General features: G+C 34.1%; 1 protein-coding gene across 2 annotated transcripts in view; it reads right to left on the bottom strand.

Moving 5' to 3' along the window:
* Positions 1–21,298, bottom strand: part of LOC111503801 (uncharacterized) — a 169,400-nt gene that overhangs the window by 11,785 nt on the left and 136,317 nt on the right. For both annotated transcript variants that reach the window (XM_074175799.1, XM_074175800.1), the window contains exons 6-9: positions 18,274–18,450; positions 16,194–16,373; positions 7,692–7,871; positions 5,759–6,206 (exon numbers count right to left, since the gene is read on the bottom strand). In XM_074175799.1, the coding sequence (XP_074031900.1) occupies positions 5,759–6,206; positions 7,692–7,871; positions 16,194–16,373; positions 18,274–18,450 (985 nt within the window). The remainder of the gene's footprint in view (positions 1–5,758; positions 6,207–7,691; positions 7,872–16,193; positions 16,374–18,273; positions 18,451–21,298) is intronic.

Here is a 21,298-nt window from a genome sequence, read left to right as displayed (position 1 = left end):
CTGAAAATTTTATTTCTCATTCTTCATTCTCCTATCACGTAGTAATGGCTACATTCATCCAAAAATGCCATATATGATAAAGAATGATGTTCAGAAAGGTATATTCAGTACTCATGATGTTAATAAGAATCGTCACTGATAACCGACGAACCGTTCATTGCCAATACTTAAAACATGTGAAAAATACAACTGACTCCATTAGAGAAAATAAAACTTCAGGCAGCTATTGATGAAAACGAAGCATTTGTGGGCAAGGAATAGGACTGTCCTAAGCCGTGTCTAAGCACGTAATAACCTACGAATCTGCGGTACTATAGGGTGAATCCATCAATAGTACTGAGATAGGAAGTTCATTGAAATGTTCACATTAAAAGAATTTCAGCCATCCAATAGTTCTCGATCTTCCATATATTACTTGTTAAGAAGAAAGATCACACATCTACGTCTATCATCGAAAATCGAACTCTTGCAGTCCGCGAAATTTAGGTACCCTCTTTTCTTGGTATCTGATACATTAGTTATTCATTTCAAATAACGCACATGGCTTTTGGGCTACATACTGTTCCGACCATTCGATAACATGTGTTCTAGTACATAACTTTCGACACAACTCATTTATTGTTTACCTAGCTGACGTAGTGATACTCAAACTCCTGAGCACCTATTGTTTTTTTATGGCAAAGAATTCTCAATCTGAAAAACACTAATATCACTATCACTGTCACTGTCAGGTCAATCGTCCAGAAATGATATATATATATATATATATATATATATATATGATGAGCTGTTTTCTCGGGTTTCGCTCCGTGTTCTGTGTATTTTCTCCCCATAAGGATTATTTTCACAACGTTTCGGCAAAGTCTCATTTGCCATCTTCTGGTGATGTCTGGTTTTTTCAACTAGACTTCAGTCTAGTTGAAAAAACCAGACATCACCAGAAGATGGCAAATGAGACTTTGCCGAAACGTTGTGAAAATAATCCTTATGGGGAGAAAATACACAGAACACGGAGCGAAACCCGAGAAAACAGCTCATCATACTTTATCCGTGAGAATCTTCGAGTTAACATATATATATATATATATATATATATATATATATATATATATATATATATATATATATATATTCCCAACTAGTCAGCAACGATTACCTTCTCCTCTATATATATATATATATATATATATATATATATATATATATATAAGAGGAGAAGAATATATATATATATATATAAATATATATATAAAATATATATATATATATATATATATATATATATATATATATATATATATATATATATATATATATATACAGGGTGTCCCTGGACTTCCTCTTTTCCTCTCGGGAATGTATAGATGGGGTCAAAATATCACCAGTACTTCATATAACTTTTTTTCCTAAAAGTCTTCGTAACCAAATTACGGGCCCTCGAAGTTACAAAATGAAAAATGTTTTTCTTTGATAACTTTTCAAGTGAATATTCAAAATCATCCAAATTTTGGTAATTGACTAAACAAATGAATTCCGTCGATGAGCTTTCATGCAGGAGTCAGTTGTTTTGCTACAAAGTCAGGAACGGACTACCCCCGATGGTCCACACCCCAAAACTTTGAAATGACAGATATTTTTCAATATTTTTCAACAAAATAAGGTTACTTGGACAATTTTATGAATAAAAGTACTCGTGTGGAAAGTCGATCGGAGCAACGAGTCTTGATAAAAATGTAGTTCTACTCGACGACATCAAACCCGCTCGTCCACCATTATTTGAAATGAATAATTATCAAAGCAGAAATAATAATGATAACGTTAATTCAACAACATTTATAACAGGAATAATACAAAGTATGCTAAAATGAAGTCGTAAACAAAAAGTACAGTACCTATATGGAAGTTTAAGTCACAATTGTGATAGCAGATATTTTTTCAAAAGAAATATCAACTTCTGTAGATTTGTGGCGTTTTTAAACTAACAAGCTACTCTACTATGAAATATCGAATTCATTCCATATTTTGTATGTACATAATACGTGTGGAATAATCACGTTTCGTGTTGATCAGTTATCTGAATCTCATGAAACTCAACATTCGAATGTTTCAAATTCTTCTTCACAGCTAAACTATTGAGGAGTTTCACTGATAATTATAATTTTATGGGAGAAATTCTTTAACACGAATCTAAATTTAGCTGAAAAAACGCACATCGGAAAAAATATTAACTATACTAATAAAAAGCAAACGAATGAACTACAAAAACGGCTGCACATGATCAGGTGAAAAATATCCAGGGAATGATTATGTTCCATTCCTTTCACAGATGTTGACAAAAAAACCTTTTAGAAAGTTTTGATAAAAAATGAGAAACTGGAATGCGACTTTGTTTTGTTGAGTGGTGCGTTGTCATATGACTATCATTGTATTGTCAATATTCTATAGGATATTTTGAATTTTTTTGATATGGCCGAACAGTTCACATTCAATGAATATGCAGATATGCATGTATTTTATGGACGAGCATTTTGTAATGTTGCAGAAGCTCGTCGTCTGTATTCCGAGCATTTTCCCAATCGAACGGTACCGTCAAGAGAAACATTCGAGCGTGTCGATCGCAGCTTGAGGGAGACAGTTATGTAATAATTGATAATCAATTTGAGCACGTTGTTTTATTTCGATATTATTGTAAAACAGTTTTGCCAAAACGAGGTGGTGAGGGCGCTCCTAGGACTGTACGTATCGTTGTATTGGAGGAAAATATTTTGGAAGCCGTCGCTGATAATCCTTCAATGAGCATCAGTAATCTATCAGAACAGTTCCATACATCCAAGTCCACTATTCATAGAATAATTAGGGAACAACTGCTCCACCCATTTCACATCTAGAAGGTTCATGCCATGACACCTCAAGATTTTCCAGCACGACTGGAATATGCCAATTGGTTCATGGATAGGCAAAGAGAGGATATGACTTTTATTAATCGAGTTTTATTCACTGATGAAGCAGGTTTCAGTAGAGATGGAGTTATCAACTCTCATAATCTCCATATATGGGCCGAAGAAAATCCCCATGGGATATTGCAAACCAAACACCAACGGAAATTCAACGTGAATGTTTGGGCTGGTATCATAGGAAACCATCTTATAGGACCATTCGTTCTACAGGACCGATTGAATGGAGAACGTTATTTGGAGTTCATTCAGAACGATTTGAATGGACTTTTGGAACATGTTCCATTGCAAACCCGAAGAGATATGTGGTTTATGCATGATGGCGCTCCTCCTCATTTTAGTTTGATTGTGCGTGACCATCTGAACCATATTTTCCACAATAGATGGATTGGTAGAGGTGGGCCATATTCATGGCCATCGCGGTCTCCGGATTTAAATCCATTGGATTTCTCCCTGTGGGGGCATCTAAAAAGCCTTGTTTACGCTATACCTATTCACACAAGAGATGCATTGTTGAATAGAATAACATTACATTGTGAAGCCATACGAAACGACCCTGGAATGCTATTTCAAGTACAGAGAGGGTGTCTTCGCAGACTAAGAAAGTGTATAGAGAGAGAAGGTGGTCATATCGAGCAGTTTCTGTAGCGGATTTTTCATTTCTGTTTGCTCTTGAGGCTCTTGAGTTCCGTTAGTTAAACGTGTTTGCATTATAAAAATTCGTTATGAACATTTTACCTATCATTTCCATTTTCCTTAAAAACTAATATTTTCGAATAATGGTAGACATCTCAGGATAAATGTTGTTGAATTAACGTTATCATTATTATTTCTGCTTTGATAATTATTCATTTCAAATAATGGTGGACGAGCGGGTTTGATGTCGTCGAGTGAAACTACATTTTTATCAAGACTCGTTGCTCCGATCGACTTTCCACACGAGTACTTTTATTCATAAAATTGTCCAAGTAACCTTAATTTGTTGAAAAATATTGAAAAATATCTGTCATTTCAAAGTTTTGGGGTGTGGACCATCGGGGGTAGTCCGTTCCTGACTTTGTAGCAAAACAACTGACTCCTGCATGAAAGCTCATCGAAGGAATTCATTTGTTCAGTCAATTACCAAAATTTGGATGATTTTGAATATTCACTTGAAAAGTTATCAAAGAAAAACATTTTTCATTTTGTGACTTCGAGGGCCCGTTACTTGGTAACGAAGGATTTTAGGAAAAAAAGTTATATGAAGTACTGGTGATATTTTGACCCCATCTATACATTCCCGAGAGGAAAAGAGGAAGTCCAGGGACACCCTGTATATATAAGAGGAGAAGAATATATATATATATATAAATATATATATAAATATATATATATATATATATATATATATATATATATATATATATATATATATATATATGTAATAATCGAGAAAAAAGGTTAATGCAGTCAAGCTGCTGGAGAATAATTCCATAAAAATCAAAATATGAATAGATAAGTACTGTCTGATCATTCCCATATTGATTTCAATTTAAAAGCCACCGGTAGACGATGCCCAATAGGCTGAAACAGTGAACCGGTGGCTCTTGAATTGAAATCAATATAGGTATGATCAGAGAGTATATATATATATATATATATATATATATATATATATATATATATATATATATATATATATAATCTAGAAATGTTAATGCAGTCAATGGAAATCAATATGGGAATGATCAAAGAGTCCTTATCTATTTATTTATATATATATATATATATATATATATATATATATATATATATATATATATATATATATATATATATATATATATATATATATATATATATATATATATATATATATATATGTATAATACGGAGTCGAATGTGTTGTGTACAAATGAATATCAAAAATTGTAAGAATGCTAATGTGTGAAGAAAACAAATTATTGTAACGTTGAATAGAAATACATTGATGAATAAGGGGTTGCAATGTCAATTGAATGAGAACAACAACAATTCAAATGATAATAAAATTTAAAAAACAATTGGGATGGATGATAAAAAATCACAGTTGAAATGAGAACACTAAAAACTAAGTTTCTTCTTAACGATTCGATAATTGATATCCTCAATCATATTCGGATGATAACTGAACTATTCCTGAGCATCAACACTATCTCTCTACTTTCCAATCTCGCTTCTCGCTTTCTGGTTAAACGTAAGGTAGACTGATTTTCGCTCGATTAGAAGTTTGCTTATATTGTGTATCTCCACAGTAGCCTGACTGAATGCGTTGTTGGTCGACTTCATCTCAAATCAGTCTTCCTCTCCTTTCGATGATCAGGATCAGAAGATTTATTAGCCGATGAAGAATCGAAACGTAATGAATTAACTTCGTTTGAATTTTTTTCATTATTCATCTCAATCATTTTATTTTATTGCATTCTGATTTATTTCAATTTGTATTATTTGTATATAATCAACTCCTCAATTATTGTTCGAATCATGATTCACAAATTAACATTCTTACAAACTTGCATATTCATTTTCGACAATTCGACATTATTTCTTTTTCAACTGACTCAATCCAGTATTTCAATCCAATATTTCAATCCGATTGTTTCTGAAATTTTCAACATTCAATTCATTTTTATTCCATTTGATTCTTTATATATTTTCATTCTGTTGACACCACTCAAAGCAATGGAAGCCCAAATTTCTAATATGCACCAGAAGATAGTCAGTTATGATTTCAATTAATGTCAATTCTCATTCCAAGAAAGTGAAACTCATTTTCAATAACTCACCTTCTGACCAATATTACTATTGTAGTTATGATGGCCGCCAAGAAGATGATCCCTCCGAAAGCTCCCAAAGCGATGACCGCCCCGAGGTTCAGTTTAGCGCCAAACGTTTCTCTGCGTTCTCCGTCCACGGACAACGGCACGTTGACATTGGGTATTTCTCCATGTTGAATATTGGAACTACCGGCGATTTCGTTGTCCTGTGGATGGCCTGCAACTATGATCGAGGGATGCACTGAAGATGGTACGTTTACCGGAGTTGTTGAGGGGATTCTAGAAACTGGTCTTCTTGTTCTGTTCGTTACTTTCATGATTTCAATCGCTCTGATGGTGGTTGGTGGGGGACGAGTGCCCCTGGTTCGTTGACGGGTAGTTAGAGTTGTTGAGGAGGAGGATGGACGTCTGCTTGGTTTTGTGGGTTCGGGAGTCGTGAGTGTTGTTGTGGCGATTTCTGAAAAGAAAAAATTCGTCAAGGAAATTCCTTCATGCAGTAATATTATGCAACTATTATTTTCGATAGTAAAACCACAAGAATTCGAATCTTTATTGATATATTTCCCATTTTCAAAAAAAAATTCGTTATTTAGCAATACCATGATAGTACATAGCATAATAACAATAGTCATCCTAAAGACTTGTGGTTTCATCTATAGCAGATTACTTGATTACTTGAAGAGTTCACGAGTGAGAAATAAGGAAGAAATGATCCAACGTAGTTTTATTTCATGAAGAAACTAAGAATTCAAGGAGTGAAATTTTAATGAATGAAGATTTGAGTATTGAGAATAAGTATTGACTCTCTGGAAGTATTTTCATATTCTAAAAATTATAAAAATGAAAAATTATTATATACGTGTAGAAAGGGTAAATTTTATAATGTGAATTTTCTAGTGTAGATACGAATAACTTCTCGATGAATGTAATAAAACATCTTCATTCACATGAAGTAACAAGAGATAAAGAATTTTTAAACTGTTTTTTGGGGTTTATAATCTTCCACAATCTGAATAAATAGAAGCTAAATCAATAGAAACTTTAACCACTTGAGAAAGCTAAGTATCAATATTTAATTTTTTTTAATTGCTTTTTTTTTCAATTTGTATGCAGAATTTATGAATTTGACAAGTTACTGAATAAAGTAAGGAAAATCCAATTATAATTGGACTTTCCAGTACACAGTTACTTTTCGGGGTAAAATTTCCAGTTTGAACTTCACTTTATACACTTCAACAGATTCTCTACTGATTTGACTTTTATTTTTTCAGATTGTGGAAGCTTATAAACCCAAAAAACAGTATAAAATACAGAGATAATCTACAAAAAATTATCTTCTCATTATTTCACAATGGCTTACTCAATTTTTTCGACAAAAAACTCCGTTTATTCATCAATACTTATCCTTATGTTGAGGATACAAAATCCTTTGAATCATCAGAATCACAAAAAAAAAATTCAAGATAATTTCGTTCGATGAAAAATTCAACATTTCATTCCAATGGTTGTATTTCGAAATCGGATGTATTGCACGTATATATTTTTGTGAAAAATATTAATGGAAGTATATTACTGATGGAGTTTATTTTCATAGTGAATGCAAATCTAGGCTCATCGGCAAATACAAGTATATCATAACTATCATAACGGGTGTTCAACCGTATTATAAAAGTTGTTTGCTTTCTTCTCTTTCTTGATACAAAAAATATGAACGTTTTTTACATTTTTTGTTCAAGGATGGAGAACTAGAAAACCCAATTTTTTTTCACAAAAACTAATCTGTTCTAAAGATAAACACACTACAATTCAAACTGGAATAGCAGTATATTTACACTAGTACCAATTCAACAACTATCGATGATACATTCTCAACCAACGTCATACGATTCATCCCAGTAGTCCGAATACATCTTGATAGAGAAAATTAGATAATGTGACTCACCTTGACAAGTTGGCGGTGGATAATCATATTGCCCATTGGATAGACAAGTGATTGTATCTGGACCAATCAATTTGTAACCCAAATGACAACTGAATTCGATCACTGATCCATGTAAGGTATCGTTGGGTATTCGCATTATTCCATTGGTGATTTGATTTGCTGGAGGTTCACACTGAATAGCTAAAATAAAAATTTCATGTAATATTTTTCGACCTGAAAGATTTGTTTTTCAAATTATATAGTTCACCGCTAATTTATTAGATGAAAGCAAGCATGTCTTGTTAGTGATGTAATAATTATTACTAGTATCTCAGCAACTTACAAAAAATAGTGAAAAAGTAATACAATATTGAAAAATATGAAATTAATTGCGACAAAGTCATTAGAAATTTAATTTCACATACAACAGGAGATGTTCAAATGTAATTTCAGTGTAGACTATTTTGTGCAACAAAATTTTGAATAATTTCTCTTTCCGCTTCGAAAATCCAAGTTCTAATCTTTTCATTGAATAATTTGTTGCTATTCATGTTTTTTATTGAATCGGGAATTCTGAAGAAATCGTGACCCCAGATATGTCGCATTTCTTTATCCAATTGTTTTTTCGTAGCGAGGTGCATTAATGATTTTTTTGTTCCATGTATTGTGGTCGTAAATGATTGATTGTAATTGGATGTTTCTGTCTTCTATATTGTTGATGGTAATGAAAATTCTATACTGTTGCTTCCTTATGAACATTATAACTCGAATATTTTCTGCCTTCATATAAGTGATATTATTTCCACTTTGAAATGTTTTGCTTATTTCCAGATATTTGATACTGTCAGTTTCGAAAAAGTCAAAGACTTTTTAGTTAGTTGTTTTTACTTCCTGATAGAGTATGAAAATAATATTTTTGTGTAACATGTGATGTTATTGATATAAGTGCTATAAGATAAAATATCTTTTGTAAAATGTGACGTGTCATATATACATTCATGTATCAAAAATGATTACTAAAATTTGACTTTGACTTCTATGCCAATGTCATGCTAGACGGAGATTTGTAGACATGTTGTGTCAACACTTGACATTTTACAGGAAAACAGACTGATATTTCTCACACATATGCTTGCCCTACATGAACTTCCGCATGCTTGAAAATATGTAATAATTTAAAATTTCAGACTACGTTTTTCTTTTAGAAACATAATTCATTACAGATCTGAAGCCATATAGTAGATGATATTGATATGATTTCAACTGAAAAGCAGGTTTGTTCTCACTTTGGTCTGTTTCTCCCCCACCATGTCAAGATCTGACAGAGCAGTTTGGTTTGAGCTTGAAACTAAACGTGAGTTTATTCACTGCCCAGGTTATGCTAGACGGAGATTTGCGGAGTTTACAAAAGAGATGCGTAGGGTCATGCCATTTTGCAGTAGAATAGATTGATATTTCTCACACATGCATATGCTCGCCTAACAAGAACTTTCACGCATTGCAATACAATCTAATCGTTTGAAATGCAACACTATATTGCAATATCTGACGGTGGAGTGTGGTTTGACTGTGATAATAAATACAAAGTTCATTCTTTGCCAACATCATGCTAAACGGGGTTTGTAAGTTCTCCAAAACAATGCATACAGTCACAACACACCATTTTACAGCAAAAAAGACCTATTTTTCACACCAAAATATATTCTCGACATGAACTTTTACATGTCGCAATGCAATGTATTACTATCTTGTTCTTAAAACTCAATATTATCCAAGATTCAAGCCAATATACCATATGATGTAAGCGTGTATTCAACTGAAAAGGAGGTATTTCCACACTTCAACCTGAAAACTGATTCCTCCCCCCCACCATTTCATGATCTGACCTTGAAATTGAGTTTGATCTTCAACTTGACTACGTGGTCATTTTCTGTCGATGTCCTGCTATACTGGTTTGTGAGTCCCCAAATATTACATAATGCACACATTTTTCGTACATACACACGCATGCATGCTTATGCTTATGTTGTAGTATTCTTCTCGAGAGAATTTATCTGGTTGAAGCTGCGATGATTCTGCAACCATGTTAGGAATCACACGTTAAAAAGTAAGACCTTGTTAGTCCTCAGCTCGCACAAGTTTCTCAACTTCTGAAAGTTGTCGTTCATATGGGGGCGACAGATATCGAACAGAAACAGAACAGTATGATATATCCATCAGAAGTGCAATACTAGGAGTTTGATACAAACTAGCATTCTATTCCAATACATGAGTTGGATTCGACCTAATATCGATACTTACGATCAGTGTAGACTAAAGAAGGAGAAAACAAGTATCTCAATTTATTCAATATGAAGTTTTCGCATATTGGTTTCTCTATTCTTTTAATCAGTATAACATTCACTTGCTGCATGATAAAGATACAGTAATGCAACTTGTCGCTATCGAATTGGGTACTGTAATAGCGCGATAAACATTTTTGTCAACATTTTTACTGTTGTTCCTGTAAATATAGTGTTTTCAGACCAATATATCATCGTAGAAATTCATTTCTCTGATATACTATGATTACATAAGACATGTGTCTCAATGGCAGATTTTATTCATATTCATATTTGGTCACATTGCTTCTAACGCAAAGTTTTACCCGCTAGGTAGTGCTGTTTCTAATTTACTGTTCGAGGAATATTTTCTGGCGCTCCATTTCGATCAATCAGTTATTGTTGAACCTGCTTCTGCAATTTTGAAAAATGTTTGCTGATGTGATGAAATATATCGCATCTATCTTGAGCCTCATAAAAGATTAATACAAGGAGAAATAGTGAAGAATGGACTTGAAGAGTGTTATAGGGCTTCTGAACGAATAAAAAAAGATCTGAAAAATACTGCTACTATGGGAGGGAAACAGAATCTACTAGCATTATTGGTCAATATTACAACACTACGTAATCAGATGGAATTTGAGATGAAGAAAGGAGCAGGCCTGATTAGCAGGAAAGAGACAACCTCTAATCGAGTACATTGGGATGATTCAGAATCGGCTTTCAATTCGCGTATCCGGACTGAAGTGATTAGTAATCTCAAGCATAAGAACCCTACCTCATTTTTGATCGACTATAAGACCCTTTTTGTGAGACTAATTCAAAATGCATTGAAAAAGGATGCATTTTTAAAGGATAATATGACATTCGGTGGAGGATTTGAAGTCGTCAAAGGCGATCGAATCTTCAACGAATATAATTATTAAACAATATCTAACGCATCCATCCATAGTAACACTGATATGAATATATTGTTTGAGGAACATGTTTTGGAGCCAATCATGATAAAGTTGGAAGAGTTTCAGGAACGTGACAGAGGTTAGACGTTGAAAGAAGTAGTGAATTTGGAGGTTAACGTAAACAAATTTGTGCCGCAGAGAGGTTCATCATACATTGAACTGCCTTCTCAAATCAAACGAAAAATCATGATAATGCCCGCTTCCCTTGGGCCATTGTTTTTCGGCGTTGAATCCAGTTCCTCATGGACAACATTCAGATCACATCCTATCTTATCCTGATTATTCAAAAGTTCTGAAGTTGTAAGGTATTCATTCAACGACACATTTCGGCATCTACTGGATATTATGTGAAACGCTCTTATGATGATACACTATCATTTTATCGATCATTTCGTGGTGAAAATTGTATGAAATGGTTTGCCGACGAGATAGGCCAGTTTCCTGAATATGTTGCAACTGTGTTCCAGTGTCCATTTGATGTAGATATATCAGCCAGCCAGTAAACATTTTTTCAGGCAGCAACTCATTGTCATATATGTGACAAACCATTCGATATATCAGACAAAATAGTATGCGACCATAATCGTCTAATACCTAAAAATAATCAATCGCGGACCATCACACAATGAGTGCCTTATAAACTATCAAAATGATCAAACAATTCCCATCGTGTTTCATAACTTATCAGGGTATGATGCACATTTTTGTATAGAAAATATTGCATTGGATCTCAATTGACGTGTCGCCGTTTGGCCGATAACAAAGAAAAAGCATATCTCCTTCACTAAAAATATTTCTGGTAGCAAGATCCACTTCAGATTTTTTAACTCATTCAGATTAATAAGTTTTTAGCTGGATACGTTGGTATCATATATATCAGATTTTCCAAATCTCATATCACAGTTCTCCAACCTCTCGAATGATGAAGAGTAGATTTTGACAAAAAAGGGTGTATGCCGTATGACTATATCGATTCTTTTAAAAAATTCAATGAATATTGTTTACCCCCTATCGAAACCTATCACATTAAATTGAAGGAAAAACCATGTCCTAGGAGATCTTACTTACGTGCCAAGCTGATATGGGCTTCTTTTAATATAAACACATTGGGAAAATATACGGATTTGTATTTGAAGACGGATGTCATGCTTCTGGCTATGTCTTCGAGCAGTTCCGCTCAAGTTGTCATAAAACTTACGGTTTGGATCCTGCCAATTTTTTCACTCTGCCTGGCTATACATGGGATGCTATGTTATTCAAAACGAAACAGCAACTTGAACTTCTCACCGATGTAGATCAGTTGATGTTTTTAGAAAATGAAACAAGAGGTGGACTGAGTCAAGTTTGCTCCAAGCGAAGAGTCACAGCTAATAACAAATACATGGGTGACAATTATGATAAAGCCAAAGCTGACTCATACCTAATGTATTTCGATGTTAATGATCAATATAGTTGGGCAATGTCTCAATATCTACCATACGGCTGGTTTGAGTGGATGGACACCAACATTGATATCACAACTGTGCATGATGGTGCCTCGGAAGGTTATATACTAGAAGTTGATATGGAGTATCCAAACAATCTTCACTATATGCATAGGGATTTACCGTTCTGCCCCGATCATGTGGATCCTAAGACAAAAAAATTTCGAACCGAAAGTACATCGGATGTGAAACAATTTAAATTGATGGCTACTTTGCAGTCGAAGAAAAAGTATGTGAATCATTACAGAAATCTCAAGCAAGCCTCAGAACATGGTTTCATTTTGAACAAGATTCATCGTGTTCTAAAATTCAAGCAGTACACATGGTTGAAGCTCTACATAGACTTGAACATACTTTTGCGAACTGCTGCCTCGAATGATTTTGGAAAGAACCTATTCAAACTATAGTACGGTGTCATTAACCTAAAAAAAGGCCTAACCTTGACATCCAAAGTAAAAGTTTTATTCCAACTCCAAATTGTTCTATATAACCCTCTTATTGTTTGGTAGAAAGTTACACCATTTTGAGCGTCGGGTTTGGGGGGGAGGGGGAGAAAAAGTAGGAAATTTAGTAGTTTTTTTAGTTTTTTGGAAATTGGTTAAAAACTAAGCTGTTTAGCACAAAGAGTGTTATATACAAAAATATTCTACATGAAATTTTAAACAAAAAATGTTCTATGCATATTCCCTGTAAAATTTACGGTTCATGAGTTGCAGACGGTGTAAAAATAAAAATGATATAATTTTTAAGGTTTTTTTTCCAAATAAAGCTATATAGAAATAAGTAAATGATTTAATTAAAGAGTAATAATATACTACAGTATTATAGTCAAAAAGAGGCTAAGAGGCACCATAGAAGGTTGAAAAAGAAGTCGGTGAAAATTAACAACGACATGGTATGTGTAAATCCTAACACTCTCTTACATCGGATGGTGTGTACAGTAAGGAGTGATGAGAGATTAGAGGAAATTTTTCAGTTTGAACTCTGTGCATATCCTCCATCACTGTTTGACGAATCTGGCTTGATGAGGAAGGGGAAAAAATCATCAATGGTGACGGTTTTGGTTTCAGATTCAAAAGAATCATCAAACATCGATGACCCAGTGAAAGTGTCCTATATAATTGACGGAGGCCACCTCCTACATCGTGTTGTCTGGCAACAGCCTGCTACATTTAAACAGATTTGCGAGCAATATAGTGATTACGTATGTACTCATTATGGAAAAGCGACTGTTGTTTTTGATGGTTACGAACGAAGTAACACAAAGGATCAAGAACACCTACGAAGATCACGTTCCAACATTGTGGTCAAAGTAGAAGACTCAATCCATGTCAACATAAATCAAAATGAATTTTTAGCTAGTGCTAAAAACAAGATGGGTCTAATAACCCTCCTTTCATCGCACTTGCAACAATGTGGTTGCACAGTTCTTCAAGCATCGGGTGATGCTGACCTATTAGTAGTCTTAACAGCTATTGATGAAGCGAAGAAAGATGTTCAAACGTGTGTTATTGGTGATGACACGCACTTATTAGTACTGTTGACTGTCCACGCACCTTCAGGGAATAAACTGAAAATGGTCGTACCTAAAAAAGGAAATCACCAGGAAAAAGTGTACATTATTTCTGACATTCAGCAAGGCATTGGGGATATGAAAGATGTACTTCTGGTTACATACGCCTTCACAGGATGTGACACTGTGTCTGCTGTCTATAAGAAGGGAAAAATTGCACCTTATAGGAATGTTCAAGCCAACAACGTTCTTCGTGAAAAACTTCTGGTCTTCAACAACCCCAAAGCCGACCCCAGTGCAGTGGCTGATGCAGGAAATTACTTCCTACTTGCAATGTTTGGAGCCAAGAACACTGAAGATCTAGATTGTCTCCGCTACCAGTCCTACTTGAAAGCGATTGCAAAGCAGCCTATACATGCATTACTGAAGTTGGATGCACTACCCCCCCACTTCAGGAGCGTTCAGACATCATTCATTTAGGACCTACCACCAGGTACAACAGTGGCTGAATGAAGATAAGGATCCACTCGAGTGGGGTTGGAAGAAGATTGGCGACCACCTGACACCAATTACAACAGCACGTCCTGCAGCCCCCCAGGAATTACTGTCCCTTATAATGTGTACTTGCAAAGATGAATGCATTCGTAATTGTGAATGCAGAAGGAGTGGTCTAAACTGCACTATCATATGCAGCAATTGCTCAGGCCAAGCATGTGATAACATGGACAATAATAACATCTTAGACGACGAGCTAGAGGAGGAGGATAATGTGCTGGAGGATGAGTGAAGTTAATAAAGACATTGAACATTCCAAATTTGAAAGATATTTATGCTTAAGAAGTGAATTTATGTTGCAATGTTCGTACCACAGGTTTATATGGCCTAGGCCTGTGGAAGCCTCTTTTCCCTTAAAAAAGAGTGCCCCTTGATAAGGTGGTGAGGTTGTCGTTCCTTCAAGGGCTTATCACTAACATACCACCGGCCACTGAAATAGCAACATTCTTTTACGAAGCTTATTTTTTTAAAAAATTATCAAAATTACGAAAATGTTAACATTTACACCGTCTGTAACTCTTGAACCGTACAATTTAGAGTGATTATGAAAAGGACCATTCTTATTTAAAATTTAACGTAGAACATTTTTGTATATAGCAATGTTTAGGATAAACCGCTTAGTTTTTGAAATATTTACGAAAAACTAAAAAAACTAGTGATTTTTCAAATTCCTCCCCCCCCTCACCCCCAAACCCGACGCTCAAAATGGTGTAACTTTTTACCATAGAATAAGGGGACTATGTAGAGCAATTTGGTGTTGGAGGAAAACTTTTACTTTGGATGTTGAGGTTTAGGTCTAATTACACCGTACTACTAATGAATAATGCCGTATTTGATATGTACTGCTATCTTCAAAACTCAATTTTTGTCCCATATATATAAATATTTGTTTCAGGGAAAACTATGGAAAATCTGAGAAAGCACTCTGATGTTCGCCTTGTAACGAGTTGGGATGGGCGATATGGTGCCGAAGAGATACAGAAGATCTGTGAAACCAAATTTCCTCATCTTATGTAATGATATATTATGACACATACGATCAAATGCGTGTGATTGATGACTTGTTTACTTTATGGTAATTCATGATCACTTGAATGAAATAAATAAAAAACTTTTGTCTAAATACCGCTGGTAAATTTCATTTATATGACCGGTTTCGGGTTTGATCCCGATTTTGTGTGAATTTTCAGGTATGCTGCAAGGACAGGTATTTGTCTCTCGAATACCTGTCTCTCAAATACCTGTCCTTGCAACATACCTGAAAATTCTAATAAAATCTATATTTCAAAATTCAGATTTTAGTTTTATACTTGATAATGGGGTCAAACCCGAAATCGGTCGTATAAATAAAATTTACCAGTGGTATTCAGACAAAAGTTTTTTTATTCATTTCATTTAAACGATCAAATGCTTTGGAGAAATCTATATGCATCCATTTGGTATTTTTCCCCAGAATCTCTTTAATATTTTGCTCGAGCACCTATGAGTTGGCACTGTAGGTAACTCGTAGAAAAACTATGTTGATTATTCGTGAAACGTTATTTACAATAAAATTTAAACTAATGAGTTATCAAGCTATCCAGTAGTTTAGGTAGGAAATACCAGTTACATATACCACGGTAGCTCTTTATGTCTTATTTATTTTTGATTTAATAATTGGATGAATGGAGCTATTCAATTTTCACACTAACCTTCACATCTAGGTGGTGGTCCATTCCATCTCTCGTCAATATCGCACGCCAGTTGAGCCCGTCCGATCATTTCGTAACCTTCGTCGCAGGTGTAGATTACCCTGGATAAATAACCAACGCTATCGTTCACCAAGTTGTACTCCCCATTAGCGATATCCGCTGGATATCCGCATTGGATTCCTGGAATCAACATGTGGCGGGTTAATGAAGTCGACAAATAAAGCTCGATAATTGGATTTCGTTTTCAGCTAAATTGAAATTCCACTGAGTGAACATCAACAAATGACGTAACACAGTTTCAGTGTTTTGGATGCCACCATTTTTAACGGAATTTTAATGTGTTATTCAGTTGGGGAGTAAAGATTATATTTCATGTCAGTGGAAACATTGCAATTTATGTTCTACGGAAATGTTCAACGCAATGTCAACCGGTTTGAACGGTTACAATTGAAAATTATTTTATACTAATTGTTCGCCGTAGCGCCCGCGTAGAATTTGGTATGTCGTATTCATTTTTGTTACAGACCATTTTCAACAAATAGTTACAATATTATGTTTAATCCAAAACTTCAGTTTTCAACTTCAAAACTAAAGAAATTCAATACCATCTTTGAACCCCTATTTTTCCCTTGGGGATGGAAATAAGAGCGGGCAACAGTTAGTAATTTATATTTTTACTACAAAAATACAGTAACTAAAAAAATATGCCAACTGCACTGAGTAATGAATAGCTTCGAGAATCAAATTATGTTACCTATAAACAAATTCGCAAAACTAACACAACCGTCAACAACGTCTGCTCTCACGCGTCTGCCCGCGTTCGGGTCGCGTTCGGCTCGCGTTCTCGGCGATGACGCTTCATTGCTTATACCGTTCCTCTTCCCCTGCGCATCGTTCTCCGTTGTCTTACAATAGATGCGACGCAGTAAGCCAGTAAGCCAGTAAGCTTTGCGTCAAGTAAATCTTATCGTGGTAAGTTCTAAACAATTCGTCCAAATTACTTAGATATAATTTGATAGATATTCTAAAATGGGCATTGTAAAAAACGTATCCAATTTAATTGTATTTATGGCTCAATATTTTGCATATAGTGGCTACTGTGGTAGCCACTAGATGGGAGATATATGCTATCGCGTACTTTTCTTTAGAACTATCCAAGATACATAATATCACGGTACATTATCTGTATTTAACTTCAACGATATAGGCAGCGCACGCCAATATAGCTCGCAGGGAGCAAGAATTTTTCCGACTTACTTAATACGTTATATTATGACCAAAATCACACAAAACCTTTGTAAATTGTAACATCTCTGTTATTCTGATTATAAGCTGTATTTACGTAAAGTTTTATCTAAATCCGTTTAGTAGTTTACCCGTGAAAGAGCCACAAATATGCATACATATTAAAAATCCATCCCCACAAACTTGAATGATGGATGATTCGAATATTGAGAAAATAGTATTTGTTAGAAGTTATGTGGAAAACTTCCGAAAAAAAAAACAGTAAATACATCAAAATCATTTTTTCATAGATATTTGTAGATCATGCATAGAAACTACTTAATAAGACATTTTATATATTTACTGTTCCATTCAAATGATGTCCATTTTGTACTTGTTGATGTTGATAGAAATCTGTTGATTTTGTTCATTTTTATTCTGACTGTTACCCATATTTTCAAACTGTTTTGCAGTGATAAGCATTGGGTCTAAAGAATTTGAGATTCTTTGAAAAGCGGGTAACTCTTTCTCTCGCAAAACCTCAAAAAAATGTTAACCAGTAAGAAATTTCGCTCGAATGAAAAGGTTGTTGCTGAAACTGAGGCCTATTTTGTGGCAAAAGATAAATCGTTCTACTAAAGTAGTACTGAAGCGCAAGTGAAAATTTACGTTGCCGTCAAATTTCTGTTGAAAACATGGTTTCGAGAAGTTCATTCCATAAAAACCCTATTCTTTAATTGGAATATTCGGTTCTTGAAGAGTTACAAGTCATTTCTCCACAATATATATTCAGTATATGAATCAGAAAATTGGGTTTCAAAATCAAATACAGATCTACTGAATATGTGATACTCACTTTTACACACTGGAGGAAATTCATTGTAGAAACCTGTTTCTAGACAAACTCTTTGAGTAGGGCCGACAAGAAGGTGACCTTCATCACATGCGTACTCTATTGATGTTCCTACGTTGAAGTTTGGAGCCATCATTGTAGAATTTGGAGGTTGCTCCGGTCGTCCACATGCTTTGGGTTCTGAAGTTTAGATAGATCATGAGAGGTTATGGAAAAAAACAAATTAAAGTAATTCTAAATTGTATTATGATCTTTCGAATGTTACAATAGACGAATAGAGGATCATCAATGTGATGTACATTATTTTATAGATAGTCTCAGGACCACCAAATCTTATTAATTTTTTGAATTGCCCTAATTGGAAGTATGTATACTTACTAGCTTGAAGCGACAGCCAATTTATCGATACTAGGTGCTAAAGTTGGAGTGCTAATTTTCATATATATTTCATAAAGATGTTTAAAATCCAAAACTAACTCCGTTCAGATAGTTTCCGACTGAAGCAAAAATGACGTGAAGTTACTCATATCTAAAGATTGTTCTTAATATTTGATATTGAGGGAATTATTTCAGCACTTTTTGTAAGCAGCAGGGCAATCCTGGAGGTCAGAACTCAATCATTCAGAATTGAATTGTTGCTGTGAATAATAGTGTGAGGACATTTGTGCCCATGAGTGTGAGCAAAATATCCATGCGGTCTCATACGTGTTTTCTATACGTAATTTCAACTTCTAAATAAAAAATTTTGACTTCAAACTCGTCATCATGTATAAAAATCAAAACTCTGACTGTAGGTATAATCACGTTTAAACAATATTCTCTGAAACATATACAAAAAACGACACTCGGACTCCGAAAAACTTCGTACAATAGGAATCACAAAATGAGTTTCTCAAATAATATATTTAGTTATTATTTGAGAGAATCAACTTCATTTGTGGAAAAATTAATTCATATTGACCTCGAAAGTTATTTGATACCTAACTAATCAATCCTTTTATGTCATTTCAGCTGGTTATTTTGAGAAGTGATATAATTTTTCTGGAATATTCCAGTGATTTCCAGTTTTTCCTTCAACATTTTTTAAATTTTTTCAAAATATTATGCAGGATTTGAAACGTTTATAAACATTGTGTTACTCGATTCACAAAAACAGTATGTATAGTTTTTCAAATGCAGGATATAAAAGTTTAATAATGACAGTTTATGGCCAAAATAAACTGACCCATATCGCAGAGTATAATGAGAAAATCGAATTTATGACGTATAATTTTGATTTTGAATGATTTCGATAATTGAAAATTTGTATAAGCCTTTCATATATTTTTAAAGATCATATACTGGTAGATTATTTCGTACTTTTGGATAATACAAACTAGTAGTTGAATTTGAAGTTATGGAAAAAATTGATCCTACCTTTGATATTGCACTGCAACAGATATTACTTGGCATTGATATTATATTTTTAGGTTAATCAAGATTGGAAATTATAGGCAATTATAGGTATCAGATTCTTCCAGAAGTTTTTTCCTTTTCAATGTCATGTGTTTTTGAAGCTTCATATCTCGATAAATATTTATTCTGCTGTGTCGTGGTATAAATTGATCGATAGAGAATTTTGTACTTTATGCATTACCGCGGTTCATTTTTTTCCAAATAAATTTTTTTTGCCTCTTTTCAGCTTATAACTATATGATGTCGTTAAGCGATTTTGGGCTAATTTTTCTCTACGAATTTAAATTGGACCAAAGCGCTGTCGAAACACCCCAAAAATTAATCAGGCATTTGGTAATGATAGTGTTAATGAATGCACTGTTCGACGTTGGTTCTTTGCTTTTGCGCATCCAAAACGATCCTTTTTGTGTGATAAAAAATGGATTCTCTTTGACAACAGGAGACGTACATGACAGTGGTTGGATACAGTAAGCTACCCAGACAGTTCACAAAGGCGAAAATCCAACAGAAAAAAACCATGGTTAGTGTATGGTGGACAGCGGCTGGTGTGATTCACTATAACTTTATGCAACCGGACCAAATCATCAAAGCAGAGTCCTGTTGTGAGGAAATCGACTAAATGTATCAAAATCGTCGAATTGAGCGTCGGAATTCTGCCTCACTCACTATACTCCCAGACCTCTCGCCAATCGACTACCATCTTTTCGAACACTACGATACTTTCCTCACCAGTAGAACCTTTGTCAATCAAGACCAGGCAAAAAAGGGCTTCATCGACTTTATTGAATCCCTAGCAAACAATTTTTATGCTGACGGAATTAATCAACTTGTGTAACGTTGGTAAAACTACACTGATTCTAATGAAGAATATTTTTTTATTCAATTCAATAATTAATATATAATTGAATATAATAATTGTTGTTTTTATTTTATTTTTATCGTTGTTTTAATAAAATTTTCATTAACCCTTTTGATTCTAATAAAATATATTTGAAAATTCAATAATTATTCAGAGATATTACAGTTTGAAGTATACACAAAAAACGAAAGAAACTTTTGAAATCACTATATGGTATAAAACAAAATCGTTTCCTGCTGTCTGTCCTTGTGAATGCTTAGATCTTTAAAACTACACAACGGATTCTGATGCGGGTTTTTTCAATAGATAGAGTGATTCAAGAGGAATATAACATGCATAATATAGAAGAGAAACACTGATCATTTTAGAGGTTTCTAATGTGATGTCGTAAGTAAACACTTTTTTGCGCTTACATTGCAAACGCTGTCTGAACCTTACGAGATATATAAAAAAATGAACTGTACACCTCCAAAAGGTATATAAAAAAATCCGCAATGGTATATATCTATCTCTTAGGAATAACCCAAAATGACCATTATTTATCCTTTACTTTTTACGAGAAATAATGACTTATTTACGATACAGCATCCTTATCCAACCTTAAATACATTGTACATTCAACATAAATCGATATGGCTCTTCACAGTATGTAATTCAAATGAATTTTTTCAAAGATATTACAGATTTAAAATGCAAGGATACAGCGGTTGCGGC

Source organism: Leptinotarsa decemlineata, unplaced genomic scaffold (genome assembly GCF_025532065.1).
Source record: "Leptinotarsa decemlineata unplaced genomic scaffold, Ldec_3_MD MMD2_tig00001344_RagTag_RagTag, whole genome shotgun sequence".
Taxonomy (NCBI): Eukaryota; Metazoa; Arthropoda; class Insecta; order Coleoptera; family Chrysomelidae; genus Leptinotarsa; species Leptinotarsa decemlineata.
Note: the sequence above shows the minus strand (reverse complement) of the source record. Positions and strands in the feature narration are given on the sequence as shown.